The 21,100-nt window shown below is 38.5% G+C and overlaps 1 protein-coding gene across 2 annotated transcripts in view; it reads right to left on the bottom strand.

Annotated features, from left to right (window-relative positions):
* TTC29 (tetratricopeptide repeat domain 29) overlaps positions 1-21,100 on the bottom strand; it is a 421,410-nt gene that overhangs the window by 81,577 nt on the left and 318,733 nt on the right. For both annotated transcript variants that reach the window (XM_082264156.1, XM_082264157.1), the window contains 2 exons: positions 10,302-10,425; positions 5,142-5,373 (listed from right to left, as the gene is read on the bottom strand). In XM_082264156.1, the coding sequence (XP_082120282.1) occupies positions 5,142-5,373; positions 10,302-10,425 (356 nt within the window). The remainder of the gene's footprint in view (positions 1-5,141; positions 5,374-10,301; positions 10,426-21,100) is intronic.

A 21,100-nucleotide genomic window follows, 5' to 3' on the forward strand; every position in this document is an offset into this window, starting at 1 on the left:
AAGAGGAAGAGTACTATGCGTATAATGTGACTGGCTGGAAAGCTACTGGAATTAAGGTATGCATGCTTAAACATTTTAATAAGGGAGGTAGGGGGCAGAGATGATTGTGAGAAGATTGGGGGTTAGGGGGGTGTAAGCTTATTTTATTTTTGGCCTGGTATGGAAAGGAATGCAGTAGAGTGGCATTTTAACCCAACATACAAACCAATCAGGCTACTATCCATTCTAGCTGCAAAAATTGTGTAAACCAAGGATACCGAACAGCTGAATATTTTCACATTGTATTGCATCATTTACCTTGGCCTCCACCTTTCATGTAGTGTAGTTTATGTGATCTGAGATTTAGCTTTGGCTAACGAGAGTGTTGGGGGTCTACCGTGTTCTGTCAATTGTTTGTTTAGCAGCTGTGAGGATATGGATTATCAACCTAAATTTCACTTTAAAAAGTCCACAATCCCTATGATACTGCTAATCAACAACAACAAAAAAGCCTTAGTGCTCTGATCCATTTTCTCCTTTATTATATTCACCTGGTCACCTTTTTAGATGTACTGTTTAGGTCAAAAAGAGGTGATACAAAACATTTTCTTTTCTTTGCCACAAAAAAAGTTTAATTTTTAACATTGTAAGTTTGGTCATGAGGGAGAGTGGCCAAACCACCAATGCAGCACATTTGTAAATGTTCATTAATCTCAAACAATACCTTTGATATAAACTTAAATAAAAAACAATGAAAGTTTTAACTACTATTTCAAATTTCTTAAGATAAAATGATGTGATTATCACCCTCAGTTTTCCAATAGGGGATACTCTAGTACTAAAGTGATTATACGTTGGTTAGATGATTTAAGACACCAGGCACAAAAGTTAATGTTAAATGGGATGTGTTCTATATCACTGTGAGATTTGTAAGGCTCTTATTTATTTGTTCTATTAAGAAGCCACAGCACTAGCACTTATAACTATTATGCATCCATGCAAGATTATGATTGAGTAATTACAAATTCTATTTTTCAGGAAAATAGGTAACATGAAAAACTACTTTTCAATTTGGAAAACAGAGCTGTCTAATAAAAAGTATGCCATATATTCCATATATGTGATTAATATGTCACGGAGACATTATTTATTAATTTAGTGAAGACACAGAATTTATATCGGCAGTATTTTAAGTGCAGTCTTATTTGGGAAGATATAGTGCTGCAATGTATTGCATGCCTTGTCAAGTCCAGACAGGATTTTACCTTCCCTTTCCTTTCACTAGAAAGACAAATGCTGTTGATAAATTGAAAAGTTGGCTGTGGCTAGTAAGAAACAGGTAGATCATCAACTAACTAAAGAAATGTATTACATACAGTAATGTACAGACTTGACAGCTAGAAATATTAAATAGGTTGGGTCAACCTTTGTTCATAATATAAAAAGGAATATGCAATTTCAAATGTTTGCTTAAGTTCTATACACATTTATGTAGCTCTTCATCTTTTGAATAAAAAAATATTAATCACTGCCAATCCAAAATCACAAGGATATAGAATTGATAAAGCTTATACTGTATAACATAATTTAGTAAAAAAACTAATTTCAAATCCAAATTGGAAACTGAGTTTCATTATTTCATAAAAAAGGTGGATGAAAATATGGTAAGACATGCCCTTCATCAAATGTAAAAGTACGAGCTAATCAATTGTAAGCTTCCGAATTTCACAACCACAGCAAAATGATGGATGGAAAAAAACAATTGTCAGGGAAGAATTCCAAGAAGAATGGGCAAATATGCCAATGCCCAATATGGCCATGCTAATTCACGAATGCGCATTAGCGAAATGGCGAATCATTGTATGCGATGGCACATCGGCGTATACAAAGCATGCTAATTGCCAGTGTTCACTGACCTATATAGGGACATCAGGGGCTATCATAAATTGCTGGATTATCGTCGACTTGTATCCTGTGTTCCTGTGCTTCTGTTTGATTACCTGTTACCGACCCGGCTTACCCCTGAGCTACTCTGGCCTCTCTCCTGGCTCTGAACCCAGCCTGATTCATGGTCCTGCTCCTGTCTATTCCAGATTGACATCCTGTGTTTGACCCTGGCTTGATCTATACTACTCTACCTGCCTCTTTTCCTGACTGACTTGCTGTTTGACCCCCGGCCTGGCTTCTAATCTTGCTCTTGCTTACCCTACTGTCAAGATCCGCCAGCACCTCCAGAGAACCACTGGCTGTGACCACCTTCTCTACCCATAGGTGTCCTCACATCTGGTTTCATCAGGCAGCTTCACCTGCAGGCAACCCGTGCATCTTTGGGCATAGCACCCTCTGTCACCACCTTCAGGGGTACTCTGCACTAAGCTGCAAGGGGAGCCCTCACGTTACCTCAGCCTCCAGTCAGGTACATGACAGAAATTAATCTTTTGACTTAGCCTTGACAGATAGATGGTTACTTTTTCCTCAGTTTTGGCTTGGCTGTGTCTGAAAGGTGGAGTGATGGAAAAAAGCCCCTATTGGATTATAGACAGTTTGTTTTACTAGTTTCATAACTTCTTTTGGGCACTAGGCTAGACAGCATCTGGTTTTGACAGTACAATGCCTAAAGAATTCTACAGGGACATCTCCTGATGGGGGAAGCTCAGAAGATGGCCCAGTAGAAGAGTATGGTGACTGACTGTGCAGGCACAGCAAGACAATCTGAAGATTGCTATCAGAAAGGGAGGTTTCATTAACTGAGGGTTGGGCCATTGGAAAATTGTACTAAGCTGAAAGTGAAACACGTGGCAGGGTTTTGACAGGGTGGTAAGGAAGAAGGCATTGCATCAGAGTCTTTACAGAGGCATGGGTTAGGGCAAGAGTAAAGCAAAAACCAAGAAATAGACTTGATTCATAACCTGAATATTAACAAGTAGATATTAGGGGCCATAAAGTATGCAGTGCATTGATCAGAACTAATTCTACTCCCTTTAAGTCTATTCCAAATTCTGCCCCCCCCCCCCCTCTTTAATTTATCTTGTCATCTTATGTAGAGCATTAAAGGATTTCCTTCAGCAAGTGTACTGACCCCCATACCAGATTACCCGGGCAGTCTCGTGTCTTATGGTTAGGTGGTACTGTGCTGCTTTTTCCAGTAGATAAGGGCTAAATGTCAACAACAAAAGATGTATCCTAAAATTTGTAATGTTTAGTTCTCTTTCACAATAACATTTTAGGGGTAACAAGCACAGATAAAATTTACATAATAATGTAAAAAATTTAAATTGGCAATGAAAATTTCAGGAAATTACATTCTAGTATGTTTTGGATGATGGGTGAAAAACAGAGCATAGTGAAAAAATAAAAACACTATAGAATCAGAGCCATGATAAGAACTAAATTCAAGACCTCAGTATCACAAAACAGCAGTGCTACTTACACGTATTACAGGTGTAGCCCGGTCAGTATAAATAAGTTGGCGTGTGTTGCAAAAGCCCTGAAATGTGCTGCACTTTAAGTTGTACATCCTGTATCAAATACTTTGGGTCCCAATGCTGACTGTTTTTTGAATGTTCCAAGGCTGTCATTCATATTCCTGCTGTACTACTCAATGGATCACTAAACCTGGTTAAGTATGTGACTATGAGTTGCCTTCATACCTGACATGAGCATGCTTGATCTATGCAGACTCACTAAAGCCTGAATCCAGAATCAGATTGACAACCTAGAAGCATGCCCCATAAAAAGCAAGTCAACAATGTCATCTCCCACAGTTCTATCCTGAAGCTCCCACTCAGGGTAATGATTACTAATATAAAAAAAATATGTTCTACGATCAATATAATCTGCACTTTGACACACCTTAGAATATTAAGGATGGGTTCACACCTTTCTGTTTGTGCTCTTATGCATTTTGTTTGCGCTTTTAATGTGTATTTTTATGAGTTCTGGGCTACTTTGATGGGTTCTGTCAGCCAATCAAATTTTGCATAAAATTTACTTTGCTACAGAAGGGGCTTGTTACCAAGTGCTTAAATTACAAATAATTTAATGCTACATCATTTTTGTTAATGCCCTGTCATTTCTATCAATAGGACCTAAAATTTGTGTCAATGTAGAAAAAAAGTGACCTGCACTGTTTTGGCCAATGTATATCAACAGTGAACAGGTGTGAACTACCACCATTAAAAACAATGGCAAAGCTGTGGGCATGCATTGAAGGGCATTCCTCCTGTGCACGTCAAAAATCACAAATGTGTGAACAGGGCCTTAAAGCAAATATAAAAAAAAATCACCAAAATCCCCTTTTTATTATAAGGTGAAAGATATTTCATGCTTTGATAAGAATGATGAATATGAAAGTTTTAAATTTATATTGCAGATCCCTCTAATTATATAGAAATTCTGTTATTCAACAGAGAAAACCAAAACATTTCAGTAAGTTTTTTCAATATAGTAGCCATGTTACCAATTTCATTTCCACGTTTCCCTCATTAGAGACCATGCAGAACCAAATGTATGTGTTATGTAGAGCATAACAATATTGGCTGATAAGAATTTACTAACATGAGAAGAACTCTAACTGACCTGACATCATTTAGTCATCATTAGTCATGTGGATTCTTTACCCCATATTCTGTGATTTAGACAAGATCCATATTTAGACAAAATCCATATTTTTCTTTACTATGAGTAAGGGTAACCAGCCAAACATATCTTAGCAATCATGTCTATTGAGAATATAATTAGCATGGTTATTTCCTATAGAATAAAGTTTTAGCTAACATTGCAGTTTTCAGTTTGCTGCCAACAACCAATGAGTTGAGGAAAAAGTCTCTACTATCTATGGAAGTAAATGCAACATGGCTTAGCTGGTGAAAGGCCATTCTTTTTTAACTAATGCTATGTGTTTTTTTACGTTAGAAGAAGGAGCTGTCATTATGGTTAGCGCTGACCTCACAATCTACTGATAAAAGGAAGTAGGCCCTGTAATCATTTCCATTACATTATATTGCACTTGGAAGTGTGTAATAGATTTAATTCAGTGTGAAACTGCAATGAAAGCAGGTTCATCAGCTAGAGCAAACATTGTAGACAAACATTTGCGGCTACAGTAAATCACTTAACCACTGCATGTATATGACTGCTGTGTGTTTCATAACCAGCCTTACCGGCATTAGCAGGGTCACTGAACATGTCACTTCTGTTCTTTTTCCATGCCAGCAGGTACTCCATGCTGACATAATCTGCAGCTTCTGTATGTCTGCTCACAGCCAGCATCATCCTGTGTGCCTTTGCAATGCCGAAATGAACCTGGGCCTCTTCTATCAGCTGTATTTCTCCGAGATCGACTGCTGCCTCATAGGCTTGAGAAAAATAGTGGCACGCTTTTTCAGAGTTTCCCTGGCAAATCAGCCAAACAAAAGTTAATAAAAAACGACTTCATTCTTGCCGATGAATTTATTGCTACAAACTGCAATTTTTTATATTTTAGGAACATTTCCATATTGAGTTACTGAATAAATTGTAAGAATTATGTAGGTTGGAGTACACATATGTTGTTGCTTAAAAAAGTAAATATATTGATCTTAAAGTGGACCTTGCATTCACAGTAATGTGTGATTCCGGCTTTATTCAGGGTTACCATCTACCTCCTGGCAGTGTCAAATGTCTGATAGAAATCATCCCCCTGTTGCATCTTCTCACCTTCCTCCTGCCTGCAGCATACTTATGACAATATCTAACCCTATTTATCTTCTGAGCTCTATATGTCGTCAGTAAAGCCAGCCAAAGATCACTTAAACATCGGCTGGTTCAGCAGGGACCGGTCGAGATTTGAACCATGTATGGGCAGGCTTCTTGTACCCAAGTCAATCCATGGATCAACTTGGGTACAACCAGTATGTTGGATTTTTAGGATGGGATTATTGCCAGCAGTTATAGCTGCTAGCAATAATCACTGTGTTCTCCTGGCAGGGACAGCTCCTCCCCTCCTCCAGGAGAACACAGTAGTGCAGTTGATAGGAGAATAAAGCAATTTTCTTTCCTGCAATTAATTTACTACACAGTGTCCCTTTTACTACTGCTGTAACATTCACTCCTTAAGCCAGCCATAGATGGTTCGAATCTCGGGTGGTTCAGCAGGGACCAGCTGAGATTCAAACCATGTAGGGGCATGCTGATTGAATTTTTGCACGTGATCATTGCCAGCGGCTATAGCCCTTAGCAATAATTATTGTGTTCTCCCATCAGGGATGGCTTGGGATGGGTGGCTCCTGCAACCCACCAGTGGTTGCAGGAAAGAAAATTGCACCATCTGTGACTGGTATGAGTGTAGGTCAAGAAATTAGGCCAATTGGGGCAATTGCACACAAGCGCCAAAATAAATGCATCCAAATGTATTTTCCGCCAATTTCTAAAGGCATCTTGAAGCATGCAGTACTATCCAGTTATTCTTTATAACTTATAGATGTCTCTAATTATCAGTGGAACCTCTTGATGAATAAAAGGTAACAATCCTGGTTATTTCAGGTAACAGGCTTTTTAGTATCACTTGCTGTAACTCAGGCTACCTCTTAAAGGAGAATTACAGCCAAAGCTTGCTGAAGCCCACTGTCGGCTGTCGTCACAGAGCTGGCCCAGGCTGGGAAAAGATCATGACCATATGGTCGAGGTCCATCCAGATGCCTAGACCGACACCTGGCTCAGCTTCTCAGCAAGCCTCTGAGAGCCTGAGCCAGCTGCTCCTACCCCCTCCACAGCCCAGGGCTCCAGTGAGCACTGGAGGGTCAGAGCAGACAGCAGTGACTGCCACAGGGAGAACTGAGCTATCAATGGTGTTTGATTGCTCAGTTCTCAGCCTTCTCTTGTAAAGCCAATATTCAGATAGACTATAGTAGTCTATATAGTAGTTCAAGTTGAGCCTATCTGAATCTGTGTTGACCAATCTTTCACACCTCTGAAATAAATAACAATTGATTTTTATTGCATTACAACATTGTGTGGAGCAGAGAAGTTTTGCTTTTGTGCCTCAAATAACAAAAACTGTGTGCACTCGCACATACATTACAAAGTTTTTTCTGCTTTTGTATTGTTGAAAGCCACATAGTTTAGGCTGTAATTCCCCTTGAAAGCTCTGGTAACATAACAAGGGATAAGGACACCAGGGGAACTGAAGCTGTCAGTAGTTATATGTGCAAAATAGGAAGCACAAAGGCCCAGTTTTGTCATTGTACGTAGGTGCAAATCTGACAAAACGCAGCAACGTTAATTGTGTAACAGGCAATAGATTTTTTTTTTTTTGCTGTCCAACTAGGTTTTTAAAAAACAACATAACTTAACTGAATGCCTACAAACACCATGGAATGGTTTGCACTCTGTAAAGATGCCTTGTTACACAAACAGATGTCATTAGCAGAGTAATGCAAGGGTTAAACCACTAAACCACGGCACTATTTCAATACTCCACATACTCTAAGGTGCTGATTTCTCATTAGATACTATGGGGGTTAATGTACTAAAGGGAAAAAGGTTGCTCAGTTTGCAAGAGAATTTTTACTTTGCAAGGAAAGCTTAGTGAATGAGGTGAAGTTCTGCTGACTTCTATCATCTAATCTCGTAAAAGTAAAAATACTGTTTTGTTTTAAATGTTCCTTGCAATTGAGTATTCTTTAGTTGGTTTTGGTATTTTCACTACATTTACCAAGGGAACATCCACTTTTAAACTGAACAGCCTATTTGCATTTAGTAAATCAACCCCTATCAGTTAAAGTTTGCTATTGCTCATTGCACTACAAGTGTCTATGCTACTTAAAAAATAAAAAATCATACAACCAACCTAAAGTAAAACAATTATATAAAAAGATAATAAAAAGTACAAGAGTCAAATAAAATACATACACAAACATTTTGAAACTATTATACATGTAAATTAATTTTTTGTTCAACTGGTGATAGTGGAGGGCTGGTGTGTGGTTATTACGCTCTGTCCTATAGATATACATTTAGCCCATTTGATGCTTATTTTAGTGTTCAAAAGACATAAATTAAATGCAAAATATTTCATACCGTAATGTATTAAACTCATACACATTTTTATTCACTTTATGCTTAATATATTTCCTTGTATTGCTTTTTATTTATTTTTTTACTAGATTTATATACTGTTTATTTGTTAACAAACTGTAAAAAGGATACAGAATTCCAGAATGACTAATTACGCTATTATAGCTCTTGGATACCTCAATGTATCTTTAATAGCAGGTGAGATACAGGGAGTATTAAAGGTCTGTCAAACTCAGTCTATCTGCAGGGCGCTGCTCATACATACTGAATCTATAATAATCTAGACATTCCAGCCATGACTAACTTAATGAGATTTTCCTTTTTATCTTTTTGTATCAAACGTTTTTTTTCCCCAATGGTCATCTTAATGGACTTGAGAACAGCAAGAATTGGTGAAATAGCTTAGCTCTTTTAAAGACCCATATCACACACCATATGTCACAAACTTTAGCTGCTTCTGCTTTCACTTGGGTTTTAAACATCACAGGTCCGCCCCCATACTGTGTCAAAAGTCAGTCTGGGATCATGATCCTGAAATCTTCCCTGGCTGGAAACTGTAGCAAGCAGGATGCCATGAGCACGGGCTAATCTTGCCATAATCATAACTGGCAATTAGCACACTCTAACCAGCTGTCAAGCAGCAGACCGCAAAGAGTGACTCTTCCATTTAAACGGCCCGGAAAGCAGTGTGTGCACTTTTTTCAAAGCTGTTCTTTCCTACAGGGAATTAAATGACACAAAGAAGTCACCAACATTACCACTTCTACAGCACAAATGGCAGGCAGTTGCACACACTGCTCTACCCTCAGCAAGCAGATAACTTGCAAAATACACATACAAGGTGCAGTTGTCAAAAAGCACGCACTGTCAGTTGTGCCTGCTATATATAACAGGCACATTAAAAACTAACTAGGAAAAAAATATGCTAAAATCCTCTTTTTCTTTGCAGGCAGTTTGTGGTTGCTATCTGTGTCCCTAATGCTATAAAGGTGGTCTGCTTTTACTGAAAATTCGGTTTTCAAGACTACAGTTATATCTTTAGGTGTCTCAGTCCCTCCTAAAACATGTATTGACTGATCTTGGTATACCTTTGTAACACCACCCAAGTATTCATAAAACATTACATGAATACACGATAATTAATACTCATCAATTAATAAATTGTGATTTATGCAAACCCTGCCCTCCAATTCTTTTTTTAATTTACTAAATGCTTAGAATACAACGTTCCATTAGCATGATATCTTTACAAAGCTAGAATGAAGTGACATGGTCATTACATGCTTTATCAAGTACTATATTTAAAATCTGTTAAAGATGAATTCCAGGCATGGATACTTTATACATAATGCGGTTGATTTGCTTAAACTGGAAAAGTGCAAAATCTGGTGCAGCTGTGCACGGTAGCCAATCAGCTTCTAACTTTATCTTGTTCAGTTAAGCTTTGACAAAAAAAACCTGGAAGCTGGTTGGCTTATATGCAGAGCTGAGCCAGATTGTCCACGCTCCAGTTTTAGTAAATCAACCTCAATGTAAATAACATATCTAGGTGATGATCCCTGAAGCTGGAAATCATGGAAGTAGACACTACTAATCATAGGTGTGCGCAGCCTATTGCATTAGGGTGTGCACCCCAAAGCTCAAACACACATGCCTTTCTCTGCAGCCTCAGCTGCACTGGACAGTGAATGAATGGGAAGTGCTCTGTGCTGATCTGTGCTGTTCATTCACAAACTGAAGCATAGTAAACCTAGTTGTGTTCACAATGTTCATTTGGAAAAAGAAGGCACCAGTAAATTACATATTTACTAGCCCCTTTCCCCACTCTCCATCCTGCAGCGTAGTGATTAGGGTGTGCCCAGGCACACCTGGCACACCCCCTGCGCATGCCTATGCTACTAATTCACTGATCTCCACTTGCTTCTGTATTCAGTGCTGAGAGGCTGACTTGCTCAGCATGGGCGCCATTCAGAGAATGCAAGGTGTTCTTTGATTGGATGAGAGGCGAGGCAGTGATGATTCATCAGTGAGGAAAACAGACAGGTGGGTGGTTTGCTAAACTAAATAACACAATCTGCACTGACCAGAATCTTACATGTTGTCTCTTATTTTGAAAAAGTTCAGTAGCACATAGGAAACAATTGTAATTGTAACATGACTGCAATATATGTAATAGATTTTTTTTACAAAGGTAGAGTTCCACTTTACATATTGCAAAACTGAGTAATTATTCACAGTGATCCACCACTGAAAGAATCAATACTTACTCTTGCATTGAAAATGTCTCCAAGGCAAATACATGTCTCTACAAAGCTTCGACCTAAATTGCTGCTTCTGGCGACTTCTAGAAAGTTTTCCAAGTATTTGATGCTTTCCACTATTTTTCCTTGGCTGAAAAAAAAATGAATCCAATAATTTTTGCGTTATAATGGTCTTGCATTCAGAAAAATAATTTTTCAATCTAGGATTGCATAGGATAGATTACAGATTTCAGTGATCTTAGGAATCAGTTCGATCTAGCTGCTCTCAGCACATGTTGGAGTACAGGGGGCATTTACACTTCTGTACACAGAGCTGGGTAATCAGTAGGGATGATCGAACGGTTCGGGTCCACCATCGGTTCGGCCCGAAGATTGGGTGTTCGAGGTTCGGCCGAATTTAGAACTTTTTGCCCAAAAAGTTCGCAATTCGGCAACCAGAACCGACCAAAATGCAATGCTTCAGGAAATGGGCTTTAAAAGCCCGTGATTGGACCAGAACCATTAGCAAAAGCCAATTGAGGGGGCAGGAGAATGCTAGGAATGTGATTGGAGTGACTAGGGGGTCCCTAGACCAATCATTAGTGAATACGCCCCCCAGTATATAAGATAGCCCCCGCCATATTCCTAGCATTGTTATACTGGACATGGAAGAGAGTGGAAGCAGTTCTGTTAATTTTACTTTAAAAGTGTTATTTAGCATTTATTAGTGTGAGGAAAGGGATATCTAGTGTAGTTAGAGTGCTCCTTTACACTTGAGTTAGCTTCAAAAATGTAGTTTCTGTAGGGAAAGTGTTAAGTGTAAGGGGACCGTAGTGTAGTGTAGGGTTAACTGACAGTGACTGCTATGGAAGGGTGACAAAACCCTTCCATAGCAGGGTGACCGCTATAGAGAAATGATCATTTCTCTGAGTTGCTTCGGGACAGGAATATGGCTTCTCACCATCAAGCATTTTTCATGCTGCAGGGGTTGCCACTGCCAGTGCTTTTTTGAGGACATGTTTGAAGTCAGACATGACATCTGAACATGTGTTTAGGGGGTATATATACACATATATGTCTGTATATATACCCCTAGACATATATAGGTGTGATAGTAGCAGAAATATATGCTTGCGCTAATGAAATCATTTACAGTAATATATTTCTGCTACTATCACACCTATATATGGCTAGGTGTCTATATACATATAATTATGTGTGTATATATACCACTATACACAAGTTCAGATGTTTTGCCTGCCTCAAAAGAACCCCAAAAAATGCCAAAAAAAAAAGCTAGCGTCAAAAAAAAAATGCCCAGGTGTGTTTTTGCTGGCATTTTTTGGGGGTTTTTGGAGGCAGGCAAAACATCTGAACTTGTCCACAGTACCACTATACACAAGTTCAGATGTTTTTCCTGACTGCAAAGAACCCAAAAAAATGCCTGCTATTAAACCGGCAAGGTGTGAAAACCGAGAAGAGAAGCCAACCCCCTATGCTGAAAGTGTTCTAATACAAACAATCCTTTTTTTTTTATGGTTCTGGACATGCTACAGAGCTGAAACTTCACAGGTACATCTTTTAGACCCCCCAGATACGAAATCACACAAAAAAAAGTCCTTAAAAATTGTCATTTTTGATAAAAAAGCCAATTATTGAAAAAAAAAAAAGAGATTTTTTGATTTTTACTTTGGATTTCGTATCTGGGGGTCTAAAAAGTGTACATGTGAAGTTTCAGCTCTGTAGCATGTCCAGAACCATAAAAAAAAAGATTGTTTGTATTAGAACACTTTCAGCACAGGGGGTTGGCTTCTCGGTTTTCACACCTTGCCGGTTTAATAGCAGGCATTTTTTTGGGTTCTTTGCAGTCAGGAAAAACATCTGAACTTGTGTATAGTGGTACTGTGCACAAGTTCTGATGTTTTGCCTGCCTCCAAAAACCCCCAAAAAATGCCAGCAAAAACACACCTGGGCATTTTTTTTTTGACGCTAGCGTTTTTTTTTGGCATTTTTTGGGGTTCTTTTGAGGCAGGCAAAACATCTGAACTTGTGTATAGTGGTATATATACACACATAATTATATGTATATAGACACCTAGCCATATATAGGTGTGATAGTAGCAGAAATATATTACTGTAAATGATTTCATTAGCGCAAGCATATATTTCTGCTACTATCACACCTATATATGTCTAGGTGTGTATATAAATATATGTATGTGTGTATATACACCACTATACACAAGTTCAGATGTTTTGCCTGCCTCAAAATAACCCAAAAAAATGCCAAAAAAACGCTAGGGTCAAAAAAAAATGCCCAGGTGTGTTTTTGCTGGCATTTTTTGGGGGTTTTTGGAGGCAGGCAAAACATCAGAACTTGTGCACAGTACCACTATACACAAGTTCAGATGTTTTTCCTGACTGCAAAGAACCCAAAAAAATGCCTGCTATTAAACCGGCAAGGTGTGAAAACTCCTGTGCTGAAAGTGTTCTAATACAAACAATCTTTTTTTTTTTTTTATGGTTCTGGACATGCTACAGAGCTGAAACTTCACATGTACACTTTTTAGACCCCCCAGATACGAAATCCAAAGTAAAAAAAATCAAAAAATCTCTTTTTTTTTTTTTTAATTTTTCAATAATTGCCTTTTTTTTTATCAAAAATGACAATTTTTAAGAACTTTTTTTGTGTGAGTTTGTGTTTGGGGGGTCTAAAAGGTGTACCTGTGAAGTTTCAGCTCTGTAGCATGTCCAGAACCAGAAAAAAGATCATATAGGTGTAAAAGGAGGGTCCCACATCCCTGTTCTACTGAAAAATTATCTTTTTTTTTTTCATGGTTCTGGACATGCTACAGAGCTGAAACTTCACATGTACACTTTTTAGACCCCCCAGATACTAAATCCAAAATCAAAAAATCGCTTTTTTTTTTTTTTTTTTCAATAATTGGCTTTTTTATAAAAAATGACAATTTTTAAGAACTTTTTTTTGTGTGATTAATAGTTAATGGGGCATGACCCAGAACCCTAGGGACTTTTTAGGGGCATTTATTGGGTTTTAGGGCTTAAAAATTGTGTTTTTTGATTACCGAAGTTCGGGTCCCATTGATTTCAATGGGGTTCTGAAATCCGGGCTGAGCTTTCGGGAAGTTCGGATGTTCTGGCCGAACCGAACTTTTCAAAAGTTCGATCATCCCTAGTAATCAGCTGCTGCATAACTGTATTTTGTAGCCTTTGCTTGGTCTATCATCCTTACCTATGCCTCCACCTATGCACACTGGATACGCTAAGATTAATTCAAAAAACAAATCAAATACTCAAAATCCTGGATCTGCCTTCAAACCAGAGAGGGATCTTCCCTTGGAATTTGATTTGTGTAATATGCAGATCCCTAAGGACAGACTGAAGATTGTGATAACTTGTTGATTGATGAGATAACTCAAATGGCAATGAAGGGACAGGTTTTGATTATGGGTGACTTTAACATGCCTGGAATTTTCAAATTGCTATGACAAGCAGGAGCAGGGATGTAATGGAAGCACTGAATAAGGTATCTCTAAAACAGTTAGTAAAAATCCCAACCCAAAGTGACCATATTCTATACCTAGCACTGACAGATGGGGATCGACTATCTGATATTGAGATGGGAGAAAATGTGGGTTCTACCAATGTCTTTGGTTTGATATTAAAAAAAACTGACAAATCATATACAAGAACAAAATTGTTAGATTTCAAAAGGACACATTTTACTGAAATGGGGGGGATTTCTAAAAAATGAATTGAAAGGTTGGAGTAAAACAACAGGAGAAAGTAATCAGTGGGCACTGTTAAGGTCTACCCTCCTGGAGGCAACTAGATGGTAAGTAGAATAGTAAAGGAAAAAAAATCTGCATATAGAAGATTCAAGGAAACAGAAGGTGTAGCTTACAGAGAAGAGTATAAAAATAGACAAAAGGAGGCCAAACACATTATCAGTGCTGCCAAAGAACAGAAAAAAGGAGGGAATTGCTCAATCCATCAAGAAAGGAGGTAGGCACATTAGTTATAGAAGGAAAAAAAATACAATGGATCTCTAAAATGAAAACTAGGCTCAACACTTATGCTGAGATGTTTTTATTATTATTTCTAGATGTAGAAAACCATTTAAAACCATTTAACAATTACTTCATTTAGTCTTCTCAGAAATAAATTGTACTTACAATAACAAGGTGGCTCTGTTATTTATGGCTTATTTTTAGGATTTCTGGAGGTAGCAGAGGAACTGGTCCTGCTAAAGCTTAATAAAGCAATAGGCCCTGATGGTATTCATGCCACAGTTCTAAGAGAACTTTGAGATATAGCTGATGAACCATTACCTGATTTTTCTTAATCAATCACTTCTAACAGTAGAAGTTCCCCATGACTGGCAGACAGCTAGAATTGTACCTATCCACAAGAAGGCCAGCAAGGTAGAAGCTGGAAATTACAGGCCAGTGAGTTTAACATCAATTGTAGTCAAGTTAGTGGAATCACTCCTCAAAAGAAGGATCATTGGTCACTTAAAAATACGCAATTTGTTGGACCCAAAGCAGCATGGCTTTACTAAGGGCAGAGCATGTCAGACTAATCTGATTGTATTTGTTGACTATATTACCAATGTTTTGGACAAGAGTGGTGCTGTGGAGATTGCATATCTTAATTTCAGCAAGGCACATGATACAGTACATTATTATTTAATACAAAAGTTTTACAAGCTAGGAATTAACCCTTGGGTGGTTCAGTTGATATCCAGTTGGCTAAAGAATAAATACCAGGGGAGCTGTCCCTGCTGGTGGAACACAGTGATTATTGCTAAAGGTTATAGCCACTGCCAATAATCACATGTAAAAATGTGACATGCTGATTGTACTCAAGTTGATCAATGGATCAAATTGGGTACAATCAGCCTGCCAATGGATCTTTTTTGAATCTCGGCTGGTCCCTGCTGAACAGGCTGAGATTCGAACCATTCATGGCTGTTGATTTTACAGCAGTAGCAAAAGGGACACTGTGTAGTAATTGACATATACAGTAGCAATAAAAAATATGTGAACCCGTTGGAATTAACTGGTTTTCTGCAGTAATTTGCCTGTGTGATGATCAAATGTGATCTGATCCTTCTCTAAGTCAATAGACAAACACATTGGGCTTAACTAATTTGTAATTTCTCGTGTCTTTATTGAACACATCCATTAAACATTCACTGTGCTGGAGGATAAAGTAAGTTAACCCCAGGAGTTAATAGTTGGTCGCAAATAGAAAATCTGTGCTGGGGTAAGCAAGATCTAAAGTGAAGAATAGAGCTGCCACCATTTAATTTGTAATACCAAATATTACATGAAAAATAAAAACATAAGGTAGTGCTAAAGTCAAATCAATAAACATAAACTCCAAGTAAATTTGAATTTGTAGTAACAAATTTAAAATTATCATACAAAACCTCCAATAAATATTGAATAAAATTAATTCATAGAAGGTGCAACATGCAAATTAGGTCCACAATGAACCACCAAGTGAGTTAAGACAAATGATTCCAAGTCCAATTTCTAGTGTAATATTAATATACTGACTTGATTTGGATTTCATTAATAACTTCAATGGTGTATTCCAGCACTTCCACCTACATGCAATACAGCCAAAAAGGCCCCTACCAAATGCTTGAAACCACTAGCCCTATATTGGCATCCAGAGCTGTTATCTCTGTCACAGTTACAGCAGTCAACAATAGCCAACAGTCAACTCCTAGGAGGCATGATTCAGTTCTCTTCTGTTTTGAATGGAAATTCAGTGGCCAGCCGAGGCTTAGATTGAGGCTTGGTTTTGTTTTGCATTGTATATATTGTGGTGACTCATCACGCTGCCTGTACCACAGAAGACGTCAACATATGACGAAACACGTAGGGTGAGCGGCGTGCTGACGTCACGGCAAGTGCGATACCGGAAGGACAAGCTGTGTTTGCAGGTTGGCCGGCTTGGGCGATTTTTACCATTAACTATGTAAGTGCAACATTTTAGATTTGAATAAAGGTGTTGAATGATCTTAAATATGTGGAGCTTTTTACCCTTCTGGGTTTATCTATGACGTTACCGTTTGGTTATCAATGTGTGGAGACTTAAGTGGACCCTGGACCTTTTAAAGGCCCCAGCTGGGCATAAAGCCACAAGTGTTATTGACCTTTTAAAACTGGGTCAATAAGAGCTGGTAAGAGACCATTTTAGCCTTTGTTGGTGGCGGCAGTGTTATCAGAGCTTACCTATGGTGACGGAGAGTGGTGTTCATCACATCAAGGATTCCTTCATATTTCACCTATGGACTGTTTTCTGATCTTTATGGAAATGCATTATTAGTGCAACTTATATTTTTCTTATGTTTCATATTGTGTATATCTCACAATATAGTTGCAGCTCACTTTGATTTATTGATATATGCAGTGGCACTGTATTTTTCTTCTTTTATATTTTGATATCACCATAAGTGCATGTTATTAAAACCTCAGTTCCCAGCAAAAAAGGCAGATCCTCTCACACCGGACTCTCGTCTGGTCAAACCTCCTTTAGCAGCAATGATGTCGAGTAAGTGCTTTCCGTAGCTCTGGATCAGATGCCTCTTTACAAATCTGCTTCAGCTCAAATGCATTTGTAGGATGTATGGTGTGCACTGCTCTCTTGCAGTCATTCCACAGCATCTCTATAGGGTTAAGGTCTGGGCTCTGCCTGGGCTACTCCAAAAGGTGAATTTTTTTTCTGAAGCCAGTCTGTGCTGGATTAACTAGGTTTGTGAAGGAATTAAAATGTTTGGTGGAGTCTGGATGTAGATCGAGGGTCTTGACTAAAAAGAAAAGTTCTTGTAGAATTTCTATAATTTATATGTTGCCTAAAATTCACAAAAATTTACATTTCCCACCAGCACACCCAATCCTAAATGGGATTGAGTCAGTGTATCTAGATACGTTTCTTCAGCCTAGTGTGACGCTCTCACGATCAGAGGGTAAGACCACCTGGGACTGTAACTCAAGATCTAGCAGACCAATAGACAATGGATAGCAACGGACCCTCTCAGCTGTGGGAGCAGTGTGACCACAGGCAAACAGAGGTGTGCCAGAGTCACAGGATCTAAGGAGCCACCCGGTCTTCGCCAGAGCCTTTGGAGGTGTGGATGTTGCACTGGAAGGCAGCCCCCAGGTTGCAGCTCTCTAGCACACCTGTGTGGGCACAATGCAACCAAAAAGCATGCTAGAAGGACACGAGGTACACACAGACACTATACTGAGACAGACACACACAGCACTAGAAAATGAAGGGATCCAAAGACAAAAACCAAAGGGAATATAACTGCACAGCCAGAGGGAAACACTGAGAACAAAGACAGAGTCAAATAGCATACAGAAAAAGGGAATACTCAGAAACAGCAAATGCCAGAGGAACGGGAGGGTCTGGCTTCAATGTGGAGACACATGGCTCGAACACTAAGCCACAGGTGCAAAGACTTAAAGGGTAACTCCACTTTCCTGGGGAAAAAAATCAGCAAATAAAGAAAAAACAATATAGCGTATACAATTGAGACACAAATCATATTGTAATTGAATGTTATTTAAAATTACCTTTCCTTTTCAATCTGCAGCAGTTGTAATTTTCTGAAAATGCAATGCAATATGGCTACCTGGAGCTGTTCTGTACAAAGAATGTGTTCTGACCACACCCCAGAAACATAATTTCCTGCTTGTGTGATTGGCTCACCAATTTTCCCAAAAGTCTGCCTAAGATACAAGTCAGATTTTTGGCATCCCCTGTAACAAAAATGTAATTTTTGTTGAGATACCCCCAATAGGAACACATCTAAAGGCATGCAGGCCCAGCAGCTTTCCTCATTAGTGCTCTGCAGCTTCCACAGGTGACAGATAATTATGAAACCACTCCCATTTGACCAACTCAGCACAGAGGCACAGAGAAACAAACAATTATTTCTTCAGAATACCAAAAGGTAGGAATCTGCAACAAAGTTTGTTAAAATCCCTGCAATGTACATAGATCACCCAGAGAGAAATGTCTTTTTCTCAACAAAAGTGGAGTTATGCTTTAATAATGCCTAGGTTCAGGGCGGATTGGCAGGAACCTGAACAGCTCGAACAGAAGGTTAAACCCGGCGCTGGATCAATGTACACTACACGGAACCATGACAGATGCAAATTTAAAAGCATTTAAAAGCTGTAAAAAACTTGTTATGGATAATGAAGGAAGTAAATTTAGAGGGAAAATCTAAAGTATGTATGGTTACTGCTGATGTTTCATCATTATATTCCATTATTCAGCATAATCATGAATTCTATATTCTCAAAGGTTGAAGCTTCTAGACTTTTATCTATCCCATAACTATTTTTGTTAGCAAAATCAATTTTATTTACAAAGTAAGGATGTTGCTATGGGTGTCATGCTTGCGACCAGCCTGCCGAATATTTTTATGACAGAATGGAAAGACAAATGTGTTTTGGAAAGTCTAGACCACAGTTATTGTTTTATTGGAGGTTTATTATTAATTCTCTGATCATATGGAATGGTTCAGAGGAATCTGTACATTCCTTTATGGTGGAACTGAACACTAACAGAAATAACATTAAGGTGGGAAATCAACTAAGTAAAGAGTAAATTAATTTCCTAGATGTAACTGTTTTGAGAGAGGGTGTGTTTCAAACCTTTGTACGGCAATAGCTATCTTTGGGTAAATAGTGGTCATAATCAGACATGGCTAAGAAATATCAGGGACAGGTGATGAGGTTCAGGAGGAATTGTACGTATGATTCTGACTTTCTAACCCAGTCATTAAATAAAATTTTATTCATAAAGGGTATTGCTATAAGCAACTGGATAAAATAATTCAGGAAGTGTTAGCGATATCTAGAGAGAATTGTTTGCAGGCGAAGCTGAAGCAGGATGAGAGCAGTGACCAGCAAAGGGGATTCATTTCTGATTTTCACATTGGCACATAGTACTTATGGATAGGGTTTTGGGGACCGGTGTTGCCAGTGGTACACCCTTTCATATACAGAATGGTCCCAAATTTTAGGGAGAGGGTGGTTATAAAGATATTGGGACCTCCCCCCCCCCAGTGAGAAATTGTTTTTTCACTGAAAGAAAATGCTTTTTGCTGTAAATGCAAGGCATGCAGATGTGCAAACAGTAATGTAAGGAGGCACAACCAATTTGTGTCCCATGTGGATAATTGCTGAGCAAATACAGGACATTATGAATGGTTTTAAACAACATAGAGTATCTTTAGATTTTAGGTAAGTACATGGAAGAGACCCCTCTTGTTTACAGTTGATAGAGTGTATCCCTCCTAGGGAGGAACCAACAGGGCTAGGAAACTCTTCAGGCGGGAGACTAAATGGATATACATGCTTGATATACCCGTTCTCAATCCGGGTGGACTAAATATCGAAATTGATATAAATAAATATAAAGTAATTATTGAGTTTGAGGGGATATTTATTTAGTTATATTTAACCCATTTTTGCCACGTTAATTCAAGCCATGTTTATTCTTCCCCATTCCATATTGGGTCTAAATTGGAGTTCTAAAGAGTTATTATTATTTTAAATCACTGCTTTTAAAACAACGACCTTAATGTTAACATGTGTTTACTGATTTTTTTCTTGTATGTTTTTATTGACTGAAGTTGGAAGAATGAAATGCATCGAGGGTGGCTACACGGCAACCAGAAGTGACATCACATATCAATCTGGAAGTGATGTGCTGCAGTGATGCGGTCCCCTGGGCCCTTACATGGGTTACAGCAGATCATGCATCAAATTTTTTATTTCATTGGGAGTATTATGAGCCGTTGTTTTTTTTTATTCCTGTGAGTACCTTTTAGCTATATTTTAATAAAGCTGTTTGTACATTATTACGCTATTTGGGTTTTTTCTCCAATCTCTGTATTTTTTATGGCACTGCATAAGGGAAGGAAGATTTGGAAGTTTGATGTCGGAGAAGAGGAATACAAATTATTTCTATATTAACCCCTTAATCTCCTTAAGCCCCGGAAGATTTTACCCCCTTCCTGACCAGGGCCTATTTTGCGATTCAGCACTGCATGAATTTAACAGACAATTGCATGGTCGTGCGAAGCTGTACCCAAATGAAATTGATGTGCTTTTTTAACCCACAAACAGAGCTTTCTTTTGGTGGTATTTGATCACCTGTGCGATTTTTACTTTTTGCGCTATAAACAAAAACACATTTTTTTATATGAAATTCCACCCAAAAAATGTAAAAATCAAAATTTTTTAACACTTTAGGCCAATTTGTTTTCTGCTACATATGTTTGGTAAAAAAAATCGCAATAAGCGTATTTTGATTGGTTTGCGCAAAAGTTTTTGCGTTTACTAACTAAGGGAAAGATTTCTGTCATTTTTGGTGTTTTTTTTTAAACAAGTAATGGCAGGGATCTGCGATTTTTTTTGCGGGACTGCGACATTGCGGCGGACAGATCGGACCCTTGACTGACATTTTTGACACTTTTGGGACTACCAGTGACATTACTACAGTAATCAGTGCTATAAATATGCACTGTTACTGTAAAAATGACACTGGCAGGGAAGGGGTTAACTTTATTGGTGATCAAGGGGTTAAGTGTGTCCCTAGGGGTGTGCTTCTAACTGTAAAGGGGTGTGGCTAGTGGTGTAACAACAGAGACATACGATCCTACATAGCAGGACTGTATGATCTCTGTTCTTACACAGGGGAGAATGAGAGGCGGCTTTGTTTACATTAGCCGCCTGCCTTTCTTCCTCTCCATTCTTCCTTCTCCTCTC

Source organism: Pelophylax lessonae, assembly GCF_965119305.1.
Source record: "Pelophylax lessonae genome assembly, chromosome: 1".
In the NCBI taxonomy this organism is placed as follows: Eukaryota; Metazoa; Chordata; class Amphibia; order Anura; family Ranidae; genus Pelophylax; species Pelophylax lessonae.